This window comes from Orycteropus afer, unplaced genomic scaffold (genome assembly GCF_000298275.1).
Source record: "Orycteropus afer afer isolate SDZICR_OR568_19922 unplaced genomic scaffold, OryAfe1.0 scaffold00041, whole genome shotgun sequence".
Lineage (NCBI taxonomy): Eukaryota > Metazoa > Chordata > Mammalia > Tubulidentata > Orycteropodidae > Orycteropus > Orycteropus afer.
In genome coordinates this window covers 15,381,604-15,402,589 of record NW_006921628.1, presented here as the reverse complement: position 1 = coordinate 15,402,589, position 20,986 = coordinate 15,381,604, and the positions used below count along the sequence as shown (strand labels likewise).

General features: G+C 40.4%; 1 protein-coding gene across 1 annotated transcript in view; it reads left to right on the top strand.

Annotated features, from left to right (window-relative positions):
* The window catches only part of CADPS (calcium dependent secretion activator), a 741,642-nt gene that overhangs the window by 678,931 nt on the left and 41,725 nt on the right, over window positions 1–20,986 (top strand). The window contains exon 28 of the mRNA XM_042780468.1: window positions 12,040–12,072. Within this exon, the coding sequence (XP_042636402.1) occupies window positions 12,040–12,072 (33 nt within the window). The remainder of the gene's footprint in view (window positions 1–12,039; window positions 12,073–20,986) is intronic.

Here is a 20,986-nt window from a genome sequence, read left to right as displayed (position 1 = left end):
GTGGTAGTCTTAGGGTAGTCACACTTAACATGGCAGCTGGCTTTCAAGAGCAAGGAGGGAGAAGCTGCCAGCCCTCTTCAAGGGTAAGCTCAGACCTGGCATAGAATCACTTCTACCAAATTTTTTCTGTTGGTCAAAGCAGACATAGGCCAACCCAGACACAAGGCAGTGTGAAGGACCAGACCACGTCTCAGTGAAGAAGTGGTATTCACATACCAGTTACTAGTAGCCATCAAGTCAATTCCAACTCATGACAGCCCCAGGTGTGTCACAGTAGAACTGTGTTCCATAGGGTTTTCAGTGGCTGATTTTTCAGAAGTTATATTGTGCTTTGAGTGCAAATTTCCAGAGCAGAATTGTTTTACATTCAATAGTTCGTGTACATTTGATTTCTCTCCCCAGTTACATACCCAACCCTAACCCAGTCTCCTCCCCTCCCTTCCCAGTGATCCCCCCCCCTTCCCTGTGCCCTTCTCAGTTATATACTCCTGTCTGTCCAGCTTTTCCTCTGTGTGATTGTTGCCCCTCTGGTGCCCCATGGCCTATTGCTCCAAGGGATATATCTTCGTAGAGTAGGTGGGTGCATTGCCCTGGGTTGGGTGTTCTGCATGTAAGTCTTACTACTGTTGGGATGAGAGCAAGCCCTTGGGAGTGAGTTTTATCCCAGGGCCATAGTCTTGGGGGTCCCACTAGACTCCACCCAACTAATAATTCTGGTTATTATTGTGTTTTTTACTTTTGCTCCACATTTTTCCTCCCACTCTATCCAGGATCTCCAGTTTTGATCCCTTCCTGAGTGGTCACCATTGGTAACCAGGCCCCATCTAGTTCTTCTGGTCTTGAGGTCCATCATATCCTAGGTCTGATTGTTTCCACCTGCCCTTGGTTTTCTTCACTCTTTTCCCCTTCTGATGAAAGGAGACGATTAACTGCATCTTAGGTGGCCACTCAAAAGCTTTTAAGACTCCAGTTGCTATTCACCAAAGTAGGTTGTGGAACAAGATTTTTATGTGCTATGTTGTGCCAGTTGAGCCTGGTGAGTCCCAATACTATGGTCCCGAATTAGCAGATCTGGTAGTTCTCTCTCCCAACATGTCTGGCAGTCTATGAGGGATTGCTCCATATCTGTCTTCTGTTGCTTCTGTAATGATTGCAGGTATTTTGTATCACTAGTGTCTGTGCAGCATTATCCTCAGCTAAATATGTCATTGGTCTAGAGTATATTCCTATTCACCAACCCCCATCTGATCTTCTCAGTTGTCTATGTATTTATCTGTAGCCTGGCATCTGGTGTTAGTGGTAATGCAGTATTGTGGATATACTGGTATTAGCCTCTGTCGTCTATATCTTATGTGCACTATTCAGTGTCCTCCCTTTGCCCAATGTTATCACACTGGTAACAGATTCTTTCCATACCATCCCACCCCTTACCCAACTCAGTGTGTGGCCCCTAACTAGTCCAAAATTTTCCCTTCCCTTTCCCTCCCATCCCTGGTAACCTACAAAGTGAGTTCCCTTCCCTAAGCAAACCCTTCCTTGACTTTTTATAGTAATTGGCTCATACAGTATTTGTCCTTCTGCGATTGACTTACTTCACTCAGCATAATGTCCTCCAGCTTCATCCACATTGTGAGATGATTCACATACTCTTCAGTGTTCTCTAATTTAGCATAGTATTCCATTGTGTGAATGTACCATAATTTGCTTATCCATTCATCTGTTGATGGGCATTTAGGTTGTTTCCATCTCTTTGCTGTAGTGAATTGTGCTGCGATGAACATGGGTGTGCATATGTCTGTTCATGTCCTGTTTCTCACTTCTTTAGGATATATTCCTAGTAATGGAATTGCTGGTTCAAATGGTATTTCTATTTTCAGTTTTTTAAGGAAATGCCATACCATTTGCCACAATGGTTGTACCATTTTACAGTCCCACCAGCAATGTTTGAGAGTTCCAATCTCTCCACAGCCTCGCCAGCATTTGTCATTTTCTGTCCTGTTGAACTTTGCTACTGTTGGGGTGAGATAATATCACATTGTTGTTTTGATTTTCATCTCTCCAATGGCTAATGATCATGAGCAGTTCGTCATGTTGATGGGCATTGTTGTTGCCTACCAGCATATTGTCTTTAGTGAAGTGTCTGTGCATGTTGCTTGCCCGTTTTTGAATTGGGTTGTCTGTCTTTTTTGGTGTTGAGGTGTTGAAGTTTTCTGTAAATTTCAGAGATAAGTCCTTTGTCAGGTATGTCATAGGCAAATATTTTCTCCCAATCTGTAGGTTCTCTTTTTACCCTTTTGGAGAAATCTTTCGATGCATATAAGAATTTAATTTTTAAAAGGTTCCAGTCATCTAGCTTCTCTTCTACCTCCTGCATATTCTGGGTTATGCTTGATAGTCTATAACAACATAAATATTTAAATAAATAAACATTACTGAATACATACTATGTGCTGGATCTCTGCAAAAGTCTTCATATACATTAACTCATTTAATCCTTTACATGCACTGAATGAATAATACAGATAAAATACTGAGAATAGTCTCCTATACTGGTAAATGCCTAAGAAATCTGTCTGTTATTATTAATAATGCATACAACCACCCTATAAAGAGGTATTATTTTTGTTATTGCTGTTATTATTGTCATTATTCCTGTTTTCAGTGGAGAAAGCTTATGCTTAGGGAGAATGACTACCCGACCCCCAGCTGGTGAGTGCTAGAACTGGACACCAGCCCAGGCATCTAACTCTGACCCCTACAATGTACAACCTATAGTGTATGGAAGCAAGAGGCACTGTACACCCTTCTTGTAGAGGCAACAAGTATCAGTCCCTTTTCTTTTGTGTAAAAAATTTTTAGTTAATTTTGCCTTATTGCACTTTCATAATGTGCCTTTAAGAGTGTTATACCTTTAAAACTAGCTTCAAGAAAGTGCTAGAAACCTCTACTTAGTTTAAGAAGCCTGGATACTGATTAAAGAGTACCATATGCAGAAACTCATCCAGTCCACAAATTTTTATTGAGCATCTACTATAGCCAGGCAGTGTAGACATTGAGGAGAAAGGGAAATTCTTAATCCTCATAAAGTCTGCAATGTAGATATGAGGATGGAGATAGATGGTAATATTGAACTAATAAGAAATAACATATTTTATGAATGGTGATGTCACTGAGAAAAGTTTTTTATGTGCAGACCTTCCACTGAACAGCCTTGACTCTCAAAACATTTTTTTTTCTTTTTTTTTCAATCCAGAACTCTTAAGATTGCATAGGAAAGTAGAGAAAGGAGCAAAATAGCACCATTATTCTTGCAGCAGAAATTTCAAATGCCAGACATTGAGGTAAATTTTGCTAGCCCCCGAAATGGTGATACGATCAACAATTTCTACACAAAGGCAGAAAAATCAACCCAGCACTCTTATGAACTCAAACAAGTCAGCTTGTATAGACAATAAATCATTTCCATGGGTTTTTTTGTTTTGTTTTGTTTTAAGTGACAGTGAGGCAAAGGGAGACCTCAGGCAGTCACTAATGCAGTGATATCTGTCCAGACTTCTTTTTTCTTCCATCTTTGAGTCTTACCCACCAGATTTCTGTTTGCAAAAAGGGCCTAATCCACTTTTTTTTTTTTTTTTTTGGTCTGTGCATTGATTTAATAGTATCAAACCCTGAGGTCCTCGTGGTCTGCACCTGGGTTGCTTTTTTTCCTAATGAAGCAAGAGAAGTGGTTTAAGCCCCCGCCGTGTTCCCCATCAAAGTTACACAATGATTAACTCAGGACCCCTTATTAGGACCAGGCAGAAGAAAATCCCTTAGTCATCAGCATTGTGAAAATCCCGGAATGGTGTATGTTCAATGAAAAGATTACCTTGGGCACCTGAAAAATAATGGAGGGGCTCAACAGAGAAAGCATTAAGCCTGTCTACACAGGCTAAGTCAGGTAGAGTGTCGAGGTAATTAGCTGGGATATTCAGACCAGAGAAACCTGTTTTGAACCTTCTGCTTCCAGTGACTCAGCGTAGATAATTATTCAAATCCCTCATACATCTGGAGAAGCCATTTTAGGTTACATACACACACACACACACACACATACACATACACAAATCAAAAACCCATTGTCATCAGGTCAAATTCTGACTCAGTGATCCTATAAGATAGAATAGAAACTGCCCCTTAGGGTTTCCAAGGCTGAGCATCTTTACGGAAGCAGACTGCCTCATCTTTCTCCAGAGGAGCTGATGGGTTTGAATTGCTGATATTTCAGTTGGCAGCTGAGTGCTTTAACCACTGCTCCACCAGGGCTCCTTCTCACTCACACACACACACACACACACACACACAATAAGCTTTAAATATGATTGGTCAATAAAAGTAATTTGATAGATTTTTTTAGTTAGATTAATAGGCAGCTTAGTGGATGGGAGGTCAAAAGCTGTAATTTATTAGTGGTATGACATCAAATCAAGTTACTTCATTTCCCTTAGCTTCAGTTTTTTTCAATAACAAGATAGTGACCCCTCCTTGGGTTTTTGAAGTGGTATCACTACAGAAGTAGATTGCCCACCCTTCCTCCCGAGGAATGGATGGTGGGTTTGAACCATCACCCTTCTGGTTAGCAGTCAAATGCATTAGGCACTACACCAGCAGAGCTCCTAGAAATATTAGTAGGACTCTTCAAAGAATTGTTATGAGTATTAAACAGATTAACAAATGGAATATTCCTATTCAATGTCTGGCAAGTGGTAAGCACTCAAAAAATATCACTTATTATTATTAGTTTTTGGATGAACATGACTCATTCTGAGTGTTTGGAGAGATTGTGCATTTAGACATCTTCTAAGAAGGGGGTGGGAAACCATTGAGTAAACACCTTTATCCTACAGCCTCTGATATGGTGCCTTGCTTATAAGAAGCTTTCTTTGATTCAGGAGTGTGAAAACATGTTGAACAAGTTGTTCACAGACAATTTGTCTTCCTACTTTGGTCTCCTACTTTGGTCTCCTACTTTGGTCTCCTACTTTGGTCTCCATCAGCATTTCCTTATTTGTGTCTCCTTTCCTACTCTCCTTTCCCAAACTCTGGAGCCCTGCTGGTGCAGTGGTTAAAAGCACTTGGCTACTAACTGAAGGGTCAGTAGTTCAAACTAACCAGCTCCTCCAGAGGAGAAAGATGAGGAGGCAGTCTGCTTCCATAAATATTTACAGCTTTGGAAACCTTTTGCGGCAGTTCTACTCTGTCCTGTAGGGTCACTGTGACTCACTCAGAATCGATTTGACAGCAGTGAGTTTGGGTGCCCAGAACAAATTCTATAGGGTGGCTCATGGATACTGCTAATGAAGGGAGACCATCCCATCAAAGGGCATAGTGAGAAAGCAGGGGATCTTAGGAAATGAAATCAGGCTAAAGTCACAGTTCTTGATGCTTCTTTGAGGGCACTTGAGTCCCTGCTTAGAAGGGAGGCCAGGTCAGGTGTCTGGAGCAAACCCTCTCCCTCTCCTTTGTCCTTTGTCCCAGGGTGGCTTGGTCCCAGAGAGCTGAAATATGTGCTATTGATTATAACAGAGGGCACTGGCCTGGGGAACTGCCCTCTCACTCACTCCTCAGCTCAGCCACCCTATGGCCAGGGAACAGAGCTCTTTGTAGTGAGCCTCTGTGTTTTGAGAGTGAGCTCTCCAGTGAAGAGGGTGCCAGAGAATTAGGCAGAAGGTCTGCCAGATTAAGAGTCAGCTCAGATACTTGCTAGTAACCTGGGGGAAATTGCAGCATCATTTTCATAGTAATAAATGGCCTGTGGGCTAGAAGTGAGGAGTGAAATTGACAGTTCCCACCAAGATAAAGAGTATTTGCTTTGTCTACACCAATAAGCCATTATTTCCAGTAATCATAATAAGAATTTTACCCATTTGCTGGTTGCCATTGAATCAATTCCAACTCACAGTGATGCTATAGGACAGAGACTATAGGATGGCCTCATGGGGTTTCCAAGGCTGTAATCTTTATGGAAGCACACTGCCGCATCTTTCTCCCACAGAGAAGCTGGTGGTTTCAAACCACTGACCTTTCAGTTAGTAGTCAAGCACTTAATCACTGCACTACCAGGGCTCCTGATGATAAGAATAGCTATCATTTAGTGAAGATTTACCATGTGTCCAACACTGTTCTAAAATCCATTCAATCTTCATGGTATCCCTTTGAATAGTATTATTATTGTCCCTGTTAATGTTATTTAACACTGTTAAGTAACATTAGTATAGAGCCTACAGAAAAGGCTCAGAGATGCTGAGTAACTTGTTCAAAGTCACCAAATTAAAAAATGGCAAAGCCAGACTTCTAACCTAGCCAGTCTTTAATTCATCTTCATAACCACTTAACTATGATGATTTCTTTTAAATTTAAAGAAAATCACTCATACACACAATTTTGACAACCATAATGGATAATAAAGGAGTTTTGGTGGTGCAGTGTCTAAGGAATTTGACTGCTAACCAGAAGGCTAGTGGTTCACCAGCTTCTTCACAAAAGGAAGACTGGGCAATATACTTCCATAGAGATACTGTCTCAGAAACCCAAGGAGGGGTCACTGTGAGTCAGAATCGACTTGATAGCAGTGAGTTTGGGTTTTGGTTTTAATGGATAATAATACATAAAGACCAAAACTACTATAAAATGTTGTTGTTGTTATGTGCCATCGAGTTGGCCCGACTCATAGTGACCCCTCCTTGGGTTTCCGAGGGGATATCCCTATGGAGGTAGATTGCCCAGCCTTCCTTACGAGGAGTGGCAGGTAGTTTGAACTGCCAGCCTTCTGGTTAGCAGTCATGTGCCTTAGGCACTATGCTACCAGAGCTGCTACTATAAAATAGGTAGTGTTTTTTTAAGAAATGTGTGTGTTATTCATCAAAACAGCATCTATGTATATTTGGGGAATGGTCTTGTGCAATTTGTGAGGTCTGTTGTCATTAAGGCATTGGGCTGCTAACCAAAAGTTCAGCAGTTCGAACCCACCAGCCATTCCACAAGAGAAAGATGAGGCAGCAGGCTTCTATAAAGAGCTACAACCTTGGAAAGCCTATGAAACTCATTATGCGTCAGAATCAACTAGATGGCTGTGGGTCAGGTTTGGTTTTGCTTGTTTATTTAGTCCAGAGATGGGGCATGGTGCATGCTTGGATTTTCTGGCCCTTAGCAATGCCAGATCCTTAGTGGGTTGGGAGGATTTGGTCATTCCTCTGTATAGCTGGCAAACAAGATGTACAGATACTTAAAATAAATGTGATGCTTAAAGGTAGCATGGTTGACATTCTGCTGGAAAGGGTTCCAGGGACCAGAGTTCTGGCCCTTGTTCTGCCAATATATTCACTCTGCTATATTTCAACTTGTCTGCTATACATATCTACCTCTCAAGAGGTGACAATCAGAGAGCAGGAGGTAGCCTTAAAGGTAACCTCTCACATAGAGAAGAGATCGCATTCAGAGCATCCTACATAGCCTCTGCTAAAACCAACCAAAAACCAAACTCACTGCCGTAGAGTCGGATCCCACTCATAGCAACCCCTCCTTGGGTTTCCAAGGCAGTATCACTACAGAAGTAGATCGCCATATCTTCCTTCCCAGGAGTGGCTGGTGGGTTTGAACTGCCAGCCTTCTGGTTAGCAGTCAAATGCCTTAGGCACTATGCTACCAGAACTCCTAATAAGGAGCTCTCTACCACCAGAGATGGCCAGTCGCTGACTGAACTGTGATGGTCTTTGAACCTTCTTCTGGAATCTTTGCCATTGAACTCATTCATCCTGATTCTGTGTTCTGGAACTAATGTAAACAAGTTCAATTCTTATACATTGAAACACCTTAACTACATGAAGATTATGATTTTCTTTACCTTTAGCTCTTCTTTATTAGTTCCCTAGGACTGCTGTAACAAAATACCATAATGTAGATGGCTTTAAATAGCAAAAATGTATTATATTAGTGTTCTGGAAGGTGGGAGTCTGAGATGAGAGCGTGGGTCATGTTGATTCCTTCTGAGGCTTTGAGGAAGGTCTGCACCATGCCTCTCCTCTAGCCTCTCATAGCTCCAGTGTTCCTTGGTTTACAGCTGAAGCATCCAGTGGCATCCTTCCTCTGTCTACCTGTTTCTGTGTATTGTCTCCTCTTTTATAAGGTCATACAGGATTAAGACCCACCCTACAGTATGTTTATGTTAAGCTAACTGATAATGTCTCCAAAACCCTATTTCCAAACAGGACCACATTTACACGGTTAGGACTTCAATATATCATTTTAGGGGTGGCAATTCAATGCATAAATCAAACCAAACCCACTGCCATCAAGTCAATTCTGACTCACAGTGACCACCATTGGGTTTCCAAGGCTGTAAATCTTCACCAAAGTAGATTGCTTCATCTTTCTTCCATAGATCAGCTGGTGGGTTTGAACTGCCACCTTACCCACTACACCATGAGAGCTCCTTCTAATTCAATGCACAGCACATTCCTTTGCATAGCAAAATGGCTTCACTTTCACTTTCTTTGTGGAATACAATCCCAGGCTCCCCTGCCTCCTCATCATCAACTTTCTTCTTAAAGTTCCAATGGCCAAAGCCAAAATTATGTGATTATGTGTGTCTGAATAGTCATAGAGCCACAACTGACCTTGAGCTCTTTGTTTTGTTGTTTTGAGATGGGAAGAGTAAGTGCAAGTGAGCAGTGATCAAACAGATAACAGACTGAAGGCTGGTATGTAGGAGAGTAGATGGTTTTCATTCATGACATTGAGCTTACCTCTTCTTCCCAAACTGCCTTTAAAGGAATAAAATTTGGCTGGTGTCATTCTCTGGGTTGGAACTGCATGTCAGTGGTAAATGGAGAGTAGGCGTGTTTAAAGGTTGATCATTTCAGCTGTAGCAAAACTCCTACCAACTGCCAGGCACCAACTATACAGAGCAAAGGAGGCAGTTTTCAACTTAGAATTTTTTTTTTTTTTTCTGCCAGTCTCTCCTCTGACCACTGAGACCTGAATTCTTTGTACTTTCCTACCATTGTTGATGATATCAGGAACTCCAAGGGAGATCGTAGGCTCAGAAGACCTACATATCAGTCCTGGCTTCCCTGGCTTCTGATACAGAATAGAAGCAAATAAATTCCTAAAATTCTTAGTGTTTTAGTTTTTTCAATTATAAATGTGCACAAATATGTTTGGGAAATAATAGCCCTTATTTCCCAGGGACTTGACAGAGAAATGGCAGAGAAAAATGCTTTGCAAAGTAAAATACATCATGTAAATATTAGTGTAAAAGGAGATTTTAAAGAAAGAAAAGCCACCTTCATACTTCAGCTAAATTCTGGAACAAGAATTGAGAAGAAAGATTTGAGGGCTGAGAATTACTTAGTAGAAATGTTGATTGTGAAAAAATCTGGAAAGCTTTCCTCAAATTCCTTTAAGGACCAAAAGTGATTTCCTTAAACCACAAGTCATTGTAGGTGGTCAGCTTTATATGTAACTATGTTGGCCTTCAGGAGCTCTGATAGCATAGTGCCTAAGGCATTTGACTGCTAACCAGAAGGCTGGTGGTTCAAACCCACCAGCCACTCCTTAGAAGGAAGGTTGGGCAATCTACTCCCACAGTGATACAGCCTCAGCAACCCAAGGAGGGGTCACTATGAGTCGGGTCCGACTCGATGGCACATAACAACAACAACAAACGCTGGCCTTCAAAGTAACCAACACATTATCTGCTCAACTTAGTCATTCCTCTGCCTATTTTTGAATCATTCGAAATTCTGAACTGATCACTAGCTTTTTCTCATGCCTTCCTTCAAAACGTCTTCCCTGGGTGCTCCTTCTGAGCCAAATACCAGGTGAATGAATCACTGGGGAAACAGCCATGAAAAGACTGATACAGCCTTTGCCCTCTTGATGATCTGTGGGAGACAGACTTGGCACAGATTATTACTGAATTGCAGTTAATGCTGCAAAGAAAAAGTGTAGGGATTGCCAGAGACTATGGCCCTGAGACACCCTTCTGAGTTGGAACTGAAGCCATTTCCAAAGACTACCTTTCAGTCAAACAATATACAGGCACATAAAATAAACAGTAACACCCAAGAGGAGTGTGTTCCTTAGAGCAAACTGTTATACAAGATCAAAAGGACAACATTTGCCCAAAAACAAACATGAGAAGGCAGAAGGGGGGAGACTAATTTGGAGGAAAGGAAACCATGGCAGAAATGAAGAGAATACTGACACATTGTGGGGAGTGCAACCAATATAAGGGAACAGTTTATGTACAAACTATCATATGGGAAACTAAGTTTCACCTAAAGGCACAATAATAAAATATATATATATATTAAAGAAAAAGTGTTGGGATCTAAAAGACAGTCTGTAGTAACAGGAGAACCTTAGGCATCATCTTGTTGTTGTTGTTGTTGTTGTGTGCCGTGGAGTCGGACCCGACTCATAGCGACCCCTCCTTGGGTTTCCGAGGCAGTATCACTACGGAAGTGGATTGCCCCATCTTCCTTCTTAGGTACTGGGAATGACCTAAGAAGATGGAGTATGTTCCATCTCAATAACTAATCCTTGGGTGTTCAGCCCTGTAAAGTTTATGATGCACTTTCTTATGTTTCTCACTTATTCAGGCTATTAAGCCTGCAAACTACACTGCACTATCACCCTGTTTTAGAAAGGTAGAAACCAGTACTCAGGAACTTGAAGCAAAATTCCCAAGGTCAACCAGATCTGGCACTGACAGAACTTTTGACTCTAAATCCTGGGCTCTTTCTACCCTACCTTGTTGGTTCACTGGCTTCTCTCCCTTGGGAGTTGCCATTTTGAAAAGTAGCTTTGAGGAGACCACAATAGGGAAAAGCAACCCCATGGGTACTTTCCTAGAAGACATTTGAGTGGAGAGTTGTGATTCCTCATATGGATATCAACCAAATAGCAAGAAGAAGCCTCCTTGAGACATGAAAAGACATCCTGACTGCTTTGTGTACATAGTCTTTATAGTTTCCAGTAAGACTGGAAACCCTTTGACCCTCATTCTTACCTTTCCCTTAAGGAACATGTATGACCTGAGTCAAAGTGGATATAGAATATTAGACATACTCCCATCAATTTTTTCCATAAACACAACTTTTCATCCACTTCTCACTGCACCCAGAACTCACCCAGTTTTGCTTATGCATTTACCCTAACATCGACTCTGCTAAAGTAGCCATTACTGATTTCTCCATTTTGCAGATGATGCACATGATGCTCAGAGAGATGAAGTCACTTGCCCAAGAACATATACCTTGTAAGCGTAGAGCCAGAGTTCTAACCCAGGTCTGACTCCAAACTCCATGCTGTCAAACAATATATGTTACCACACAACCTCTCAAAAAACTGAAAGTAAATTTTATAACCACTTCTTGCAATTTCCTTCTGGGTTTTTCAGCATTTAAAACTGGGAAACACAGCAGCAGCCTTGGGACAGTTTTGAAAGTTTCTGGTACCCTCCCCACCCCTGCCGACAGACACCACCTCCCTGGAGTAGAGGATGCTCACCCACCTTATCCCCTACTCTTGAAGGGAGTTGAGTTCATTGAAACTGAGAACTGAGGGTTTCATTTAAAATAAACCTACTGCCAAACTACACAAAGATCCCAGGTACAGGAGGTAACAATGGCCATAGTTGCTTCTCTATATTAAGCACAGATCAGTTTAGGCTTAGCTAGAATCATTGTTTTACCCTTTTAAAGGGAGGGAGGAGAATTAAAGTTCCCACACCAACTGGAGAATCTGAATCTATAAAACTGTGCGGTCTCTCTCCCCATCCCCCGTCTCTCTAACTCTCTCTCTTTCCAAAGCACCAATGGCTATGGCTTGAAATAAAATAGCAAACAGATTTTATTTTTCAGTACCTTTTTGTTTTTTCCTGGTCAGCTCTGTGTGCCAGCATATTGTTTTGACTCTGATGGTGATACAGCATTGAGTTGTGAACAGTTGAACACAAACACCAGCCTCACTTCTATCCTCTTTTTTCTTCCCTAGGTGAAGGCAGCTTCCAAATATGTGGATGTACCTGTGAGTATTTGAAATTGTTCTTTTCTTTTCTTTCATCAGAATTTTGATGGTGCTACATTCATTAGTTGGTGCTAAATTGCATGTGTCATTAGAAAGAGGGGAGCCATGAATATTTCATAGTGAAATTTTACTCAGAAGAGGATATGATTTCTTTCATCAAAAAGAGAGGTCCTGTTTGAGGTGAAAACTAGCTCACTTTTGTTTTCATTTGTTTCTCTGGTATATTTCATTCTATTATCATCCTAGTACCCTCCCTCTGTATTTATGCCTTGGGAGTAGAGTTGTGAGCTAGAAATTTGCACAAGGGTATCAGTGTTTTTAAAAAACAAATTCTGAATTTGTTCATTTTGGGGTCAATTCTGCAATTGTTTTAAGAAAACCTTACAGAAGCGCTTATGATTAGTATAGGCCTCATTAATGAAGAGAGCACTCACTGTTCACAGATAAAGCACTTGAAGTTGCCCAAAATTTACATTTAAATTGAGGTTAAGTACTACATATGAATGCTAGAGTGTAGGATTACCTGTGATAAATCAGGATACATTTATAGACAGACTTTGTCCTGCCTATTAGCAAAATAAAATTGGAGAGATTTAAATATATTGCAATAAAGGGGAAAAGAAAATGATTCCGTTTCTCCATTTCTAACAAAAGAGGTGTGAGTCTATTACAAAATATTAAATTTAGAGAGCTTATCTCAACAGCCACCAAGGGTCTTGTACTGAACGTTTCTTAATTCTGAACGTGGTTAAGTGCCCTCCTTGTTCAAATAGTTATTTGTTAAAATTTGTTTTTTTCTGAAAGGAATTATATTAACATTTAAATTCATTTCCCCAGGAAGCTAAGTGTGTAATGGTTTATTGGCTTATTTCTCAAAGGAAGCCAAAATGGAAAATTGGAGTGAACTTAGCATTAGCATATATTTTGTTTGTTTAATGAAAGAATGTACAATCAATAATTATGCTTAGAATTTATATAATGCTTCTCATCAAGGGACCTCAGACTCCTTCACATAGATAGTCCTTATGATGGAGAATGGAAATAGCAGTAAGGAGATAAGTGAAGTAATTTACTTTCCCAAGCCCCAAAGTATGAACTTTCAGTTCACAGGGAACAAACTACTCAAAATCTGGGTCTGTTTCTCCATCTGTAAAATGAAGATAATAATACCTAACTCATGGGGGTGCTAGGCAAATTAAATGAGACAACATATGTGGCACACCCAGCACCATACCTAGCACTCAACAGACATTCAGCTAGCAGGAAAAGGGCACATGGTGGTGGTAAAATGCTCGATCTGGCCTTCCACAGTGATTTAAATTGGAATTCTAGGCTCCCAACCTAATGATCTGGAGTCCCTGGATGGTAGAAACAGTTAACCCACTCAGCTGCTAACTGAAAGGTTGGAGTTTCTAGTATACCCAGAGGTGCCTCAGAAGAAAGGCCTGGTGATCTGCTTTAAAGAAATCAGCCACTGAAAACCTGGTGGAGCACAGCCCTGCTCTGACCACATGGAATCACCAGGAGTCAGAATCGACTTGAAGGCACTGGCTAACCCAAAGATCTGGTGGCTGAGGTTGGTTTTATATAGGTCTCCAAGCAGGGGTGAGGTTACAACAGTGAGACTTGAATAGGTGATTAGTAGACAAGATCCAAATACTTGCAGAAGTTTTATCTGGCAGTGAGTGCTAGTACCAGGTTATATTTGAACCACATGGCATTTTTGTTACATAAGAAAAGTCAAATAGCAGCAGTTTAATGTTGTTTGTCCTAATAATTCCTGCAACACAGATTCGTATTTATTGTGAAGTGGGAATAAATGGACTATGTATAACGTGAAAGGTGCCCTGATCTGTACTCATCCAGTGTTCATGGATTAATTATGCCAGGTCAGAAGTCTTCCTAAGCAATGAGGGCACAGAAAAGGAAATCAGCAGTGTTTTCCCCCTCTGGGTGGTGCAAACAGTTAACGCCCTCAGCTGCTGCTAATCCAGTGGTTGGAGTTTCAAATCTACCCAGAGGCACCTTGGTAGAAAGACTTGGCAATCTACTTCTGAAAAAATCAGCCATTGAAAACCCTATGGAGCAAACGGTCTATTCTAACAAACATGGAGTCACCATGAATTGGAGTTGACTTGACAGCAGCTGTTTGTTTTTTCCCCTACCCTCTAGAGAAGCAAAAGAAAATGATGCAGCATATCCCAAAATATAGTACATTTACCACTGATGATCTGCAACATAATAATAATGAGAAGAAGAACCAAACCTTATAAAGCACTCACTATGTGCCAGGCACTCTTCTAAACACTTTACATTTTATCTTCACAACAACCTCAGTCAAAGACAAGACACAAAGGCACAGGGAGGTTAACTTGCCTGGGGTCTCACAGTTGGCAGGCAGCAGAGCTGAGATTTAAACTTACACCCTTACAACTGTGCCATGCTACAGGAGAATTTGAATTAGTGCGTAAACAAGCATCTTTTCATTTGTATAGTTAAGTAATTCTTCTAGTGAATATTAGAAAATATATACTTAGCACATCAAATCCATGATTTCATCAGTCAATATGGCTTAGGGCAAAGCTAAACTTTAGAATTAAGTTGATTAAAAAATACTTTTATAACAATAATTAATAAATGTTTTAATAAATAAACAGTAAATTCATAGTATACACATACACTTATATGTGCATTATTTACATTGGGTAAGTGTCTTAGTTATCTAATGCTGGCTATAACAGAAATACTACAGGTAGGTGGCTTTAACGAACAGAAATGTATTTCCTCTCAGTTAGAAAGCTATAAGGCCATATTCAGGGTGCGGGCTCCAGAAGAACTCTATTCCTCTCTGTCAGCTCTGGAGGAAGGTCCTTGCCTTTTCTGAGCTTCTGCTCCCAGGCAATCTTCATGTGAATTGGCATTGCTCTTCCCCCATCTGTGCTTGCTCACTTGCCTTTTTAATCTGTTTTATATCTCAAAAGAGACTGATTTAAGACATACCCTATACTAATACTGTCCCATTAGCATAACAAAGAAAACCCATTCCCAAATGGGATTATAACCATAGGTATGTTGTTGTTGTTGTTATGTGCCATAGAGGGGTTAGGATTTACAATACATATTTCAGAGGGACACAAATTAATCCATAACAGTAAATAATCCCAGTGGTGGGCTGCAGCCTGCCAGCACTGTCTCCCAAGACTTGATTGTGTGTGTCTCTTTCCAATCTCACCTTCACTAAAGTCACATTGTTAGCTTTAAGTCAGCCATGGTGGGATTATTTACACCATGGGACTTGGAATCACTATAAATTAGGATTAGTTTTGTTGTTTTTTGTTTAGGAGAGCCAATTTACCAGCCCACCACTGACTTGTTAGGTGCCATCAAGTTGGTTCCGACTCATAGTGACCATATATACAAGAGAACGAAACTGCACAATCCCGTGCCATCCCCAAAATTATTGCTATGCATGATTGTCACAGCCACTGTGTCAGGCCATCTCATTGAGGGTCTTCCCCTTTTATGCTGACCCCTGCTGTGTCAAGCATGATATCCTTTTCCTGGAACTGATCCCTCTGACAACATGATCAAAGCAGGTGAGATGAAGTCTGGCCATTCTCACTTCCAAGGAGCATTCTGGCTGCACTTCTTACAGGACAGATTTGTTTGTTCTTCTGGCAGTCCATGGCATTTTCAGTATTCTTCGCCAACATCACACTTCAAAGGCAGCAACTCTTCTTCAGTCTTCCTCTTCGTTGGTCCAGCTCTCACTTGCATATGAGGTAACTGAAAACCATGGCTTGCGTCAGGCACACCTTAGTCTTCAAAGTGACATCTTTGCTCTTCAACACTTTAAAGAGTTCTTTTGCAGCATATTTGCCCAGTGCAGTATGTCATGTGATTTCATGGCTGCTGCTTAAGTGGACAATCATTGTGGATCGAAGCAAAATTAAATCCTTGACCATTTCAATCTTTGGTCCATTTGTCATGACGTTGCCAATTGGCCCACTTGTGAGAATTTTTTTTCCTTTATGTTGAGGTGTAATCCACACTGAAGGGCGTAGTCTCTCATCTTCATCAGTAAGTACTTCAAGTCATCTTCACTTCAGCAAGCAAGGTTGTCTCATCTGCATATCACAGGTGGTTAATGAGTCTTCCGCCCATACTCTTCTTCATATAGTCCAGCTTCTCAGATTATTTGCTCAGCATACAGATTGAACAAGTATGGTGAAAGGATACAGCCCTGATGCACACCATTCCTGATCTTAAACCATGTAGTATCCCCCTGCTCTGTTCAAACGACAGCCTCTTAGTCTGTGTACACGTTCCTCTGAGCACAATGATGTGTTCTAGAATTCCCATTCTTTGCAATATTATCCATAATTTATTATGATCCACACAATTGAATGCCTTTACATAGTCAATAAAACATAGGTAAACTTATTTCTGGTATTTTTTGCTTTCAGCCAATATCCATCTGACATCAGCAGTGGCATCCCCAGTTCTACGTCCTCTTTATTTCCAGCTTGAATTTCTGACAGTTTCCTGCTGCAAATTTTTTTAATTATCTTGAGCAAAAATTTACTTGGATATGATATTAATGATAATTGCTCAAAGTTTCCACATTCTATTGGATCATCTTTCTTTTGAATAGATACACATGTGGATCTTTCTTGGTAGGTTGGCCAAGTAGCTATCTTCCAAATTTCTTGTCATAAATGAATGAGCACCTCCAGAGCTGCATCCATTTGTTGAAATATCTCAATGGGTATTCTTTCAATTCCTGGAGCCTTGTTTTTTGCCACTCACCTAAGTGCAGACTGGACTTCTTCCTTCAGTACCATCAGTTCTTGATCATATGCTACCTCCTGAAATGCTTGAACATCAAGCACTTATTTTTTGGTATAGTGATCCTGTGTTTTCCTTCCATCCTCTTTTGATGCTTCCTGCATCATTCAGTATTTTGCTCATAGAATCCTTTAATATTGCAGTTCAAGGCTTGAATTTTTTCTTCAATTCTTTCAGCTTGAGGAATGCCTAGCATGTTCTAAACTTTTGATTTCCTAACTCCAGATCTTTGCATATTTCATTATAATGCTTTATCTTCTCTAGCTACCCTTTGAAATCTGTTGTTCATTTCTTCTATTTCATCATTTCTTCCTTTCGCTTTAGCTAGTCTCTATCAAGAACAAGTTTCAGAGTCTCTTTTGACATCCATTTTGGTCTTTTCTTCCTTACCTGTCTATTTAATGACCATTTGCTTTGTTCATGTATGGTGTCCTTGATGTCATCCACAACTTGTCTGTTTTTCAGTCATTAGTGTTCAATGTGTCAAACCTATTCTTCAGATGGTCTCTAAATTCAGGTGAGATATACTCAACATTGTGTTCTGGCTGTCATGGACTTGTTTTTTCCTCTGCTTCAACTTAAATTTGCATATGAGCAATTGATAGTCTGTTCCACAGTCAGCCCCTGGCTTTATTCTGACTGATGATACTGAGTTTCTCTATCATCTCTTTCCACAGATGTAGTCATTTGGATTCCTGTGCATTTCCTCCAATGAGGTCCATGTCTATAGTTGTCATTTGTATTGTTGAAAAACAATATTTGCAATGAATGAGTTGTTGGTCTTACAAAATTCTATCATGTGATCTCCAGAGTCATTTTTATCACCAAGGCCATACTTTCCAACTACTGATGCTGCTTCTTTGTTTCCAACTTTTGCATTCCAGTCAATAGTAATTATCAATATGTCTTGATTGCACTATTTACCTACTTAATCAATGGTCCCCATCTTTTCCTTTTTTAAAAAAATAAAATAATAACAATTCCCAGCCCCTTGCCTCCAGATATTTTTATTGTGTAGTTTGGGGATGGAACCTGGGAATCTTTTCCTTAAAAGCTCTCTGTGTGATTCAGATACGTAATGTAAGTTTAGGAAGCAATGGGCTAAACCAGTGATTCCTGACCTTTGCTGCATATTGGAAACTCCTGGGAAGCTATTACAAATATTAATGCCCACATCATTTGCCAGACAAATTAAAACAGAACCGCTGAGAGTGGGGCCCAGGTATCAATATTTCTTAAAGCTCCCCACATCCTTTTGATTTATAGCCAGGATTAAGAAGTACCAGATAAAATCATTTCTTGAGTTGTTCTAGCTCTGAAGACTCTGAGTTCATTTGGTTTCCCTCTGAGGTTTTGGGTGTATGGTTTATTGATTTAGTTCCTTGCAGGGACTAGTAGTTAGTTACCTTAGAGATGTATCTCTTAATCAGCCACACTAATGGAGAGAAGCCCTGTTATCAATTATTCAAACCATTGCATAGTCTCTGATGCATATCTCTTTGTTTTAGATGCACTAGTTGACCCTTTGGTATATGTAACAGATTTGCATTCCTAATTAGCACTTTCTTCCATAAAATAACCAAACTCACTGCCATCAGTCAATTCCAACTCATTGGGACCCCCATTGAGTTTCCAAGGCTATAAATGTTTATGGAAGCAGATTGTCCAGTCTTTCTTCCGCAGAGCAGCTGGTGGCTTCAAACTGACAATCTTCTGTTTACCAGCGAAATGCCTTAACCACTATACCACCAGAACTACTTAACACTTGCTTAGGATACTGAAAATTTGAGTTTGTTTTTCTCAAGTCCAGAAATGTACTGGTAGGGATAAATTTAGAGTAAATATCCTGTTTCCCTAAACCACAGAGTGGTTTATTCACAAATTCTCTCTTTCACATGTAGAGGGAGTTAAGCATACAGATATATATTTGTTGTGTGTGTAATATATTTCCTAAATTCTGTGTCCTAGTCTTATCAAGCTGCCACATTTAAAATAAGCAAACAATGTAATTGTGAGATATTAAATACTATCACCTAAAAGTGTCCTACTGTGTGTAGGTAGCAGTGTGGTATGATGCGTAATTTATCTCATAATATCAATTGTTCAGTCAAGTACTTTCTAGCTAAATACAGATTATCTTGTTTGTGAACAGTCTTTATTTGGACCATTTTGGTTGGCAATCTACTTACACAACATTGCACATTCTCCTTGTCTCTTTAAGTAGGGCTGTTTTTGTTAGCTGCCATTGAGTCAGCCTCCAATTCATAATGACCCCATGTACAACAGAATGAAATATGTCTTGTCCTGCACCATGATCCGTGATTGATTATGGAGACTATTATGATCCATAGGGTTTTCACAGGCTGATTTTCTTCACCAAGCCTTTCTTCCCAGTCCATCTTAGCCTAGAAGCTCCACTGAAACTTGTTCAGCATATAGCAACGTGAAAACTTGCTTACGGTTGGGTGGTGGCCATGCATGAAATACACTGACTGGGAATCAAACCCTGGTCCCCCAGATGGAAGGCTGAACCACCAGTGCCTCATTAAATAGAGTACACTCATTGCCATCAAGTTAATTCCTACTCATAGTGACCCTGTGGGACAGAGTAGAACTGCCCCATAGGGTTTCCAAGGCTGTAGTCTTTACAGAATGAGACTGCCACATCTTTCTCCCATGACCTACTGTGGGTTCGAACCACCAACTTTTGGTTAACAGCCAAGCACTTAACTACTGTGCCACCAAGGCTCTTTATTAAATAGAGTACTTCCCTAATTTAATCTTTTCATGATTAAACAGTGGCTTAGGATCACCATTATGATGGTCTATTTCCCCAGTGGCTGTACAGTGAGCAGCTTCCCTAAGGGCCTCCCAAGGTATGAAGGAAGCTTGTCCCTGCACTCCGTAGGCTTAGACTACAGCAGTTGGTGAGTCTGTGTGTCTGGTGTTATAGTTTGGCAGCCTTCCCCCTTAGACTTAGGGCATCAGGGAAAGTGATTGTTCTCTCTTATTAGTACATGTGTTTCATCCAATTCCCCTATTTCCCGTTCCTGGGAAACCATACTTTGGAATTTGATATCTTGTTGTTGTTGTTAGTTTACAGTTAGACTCATGGCAACTTTGTGTACAACAGGATGAAACACTGCATATTCCTGTGCCACCTATATGATGGTTGGCATGTTTAAGTCCATTATCACAACAATTGTCTAGTACCTTCCAGCCCACGGGGCTCATCTTCCAGAACTGCATCAGACAATATCCTGTGTGATCCACAGGGTTTCCTTCACCTAATTTTTTGGAAGTAGATCACTAGGCCTTTCTTCCTAATCTCTTTTAGTTTGAGAGCCCCACTGTCACCTGGCCACCATGGTGACCCCACTGGTGTATAAAGTACCAGTGGCATAGCTTCCAGCATCACAGCAACACACAAGCCACCACAGTGCAACAAACTGACAGATGGGTGGTGGGAATCGGATATGAAGCTGGTTTAAAAGGGAGATGGTTGTGAGGAGGGCTTGAGGGTTATTATGACAAAGCTGCACGTTTTATGCAGAGACTTTGCCATTTGTATTTTAATATTGGCTCCTCTGAGGTCCCTTTTCTTAGTTCTAAAGTAGATTCTAAAGGTAGGCAAGACTATGGAGTGCCATAATATTGTGAGGAGAAGATCAGAATGTCTTATATGTATATAACAATTTATAACTTTGTAGGCATTTCACATACATTATTTTAACTGATCATCAAAACAATCCTTGAAATTAAGAATGGGAGCTGTTAGTAAACCCATTTTACAGATAAGTAGCTATGGCCCAGAGAAGTTTGAATGTTTGCACAAAGTTCCAATTTGTGAGGTACCCAGTAAAATTCCAAGTAGTCTGACTGAAGAGCTTGAAAAACAAGGTGGGAAGGGGGCATTTACTCATTTGTTCACAGATTCATTCATTCATTCAGCAAATATTTACTGAGCATCTACTCTCTACATGCTGGGGACACAATAGAAAATAGACAAAACAAAGCCTTTGTAGCATGGAGATTATGTCCTAGTTGGAAAGGACAGATGAAAAAA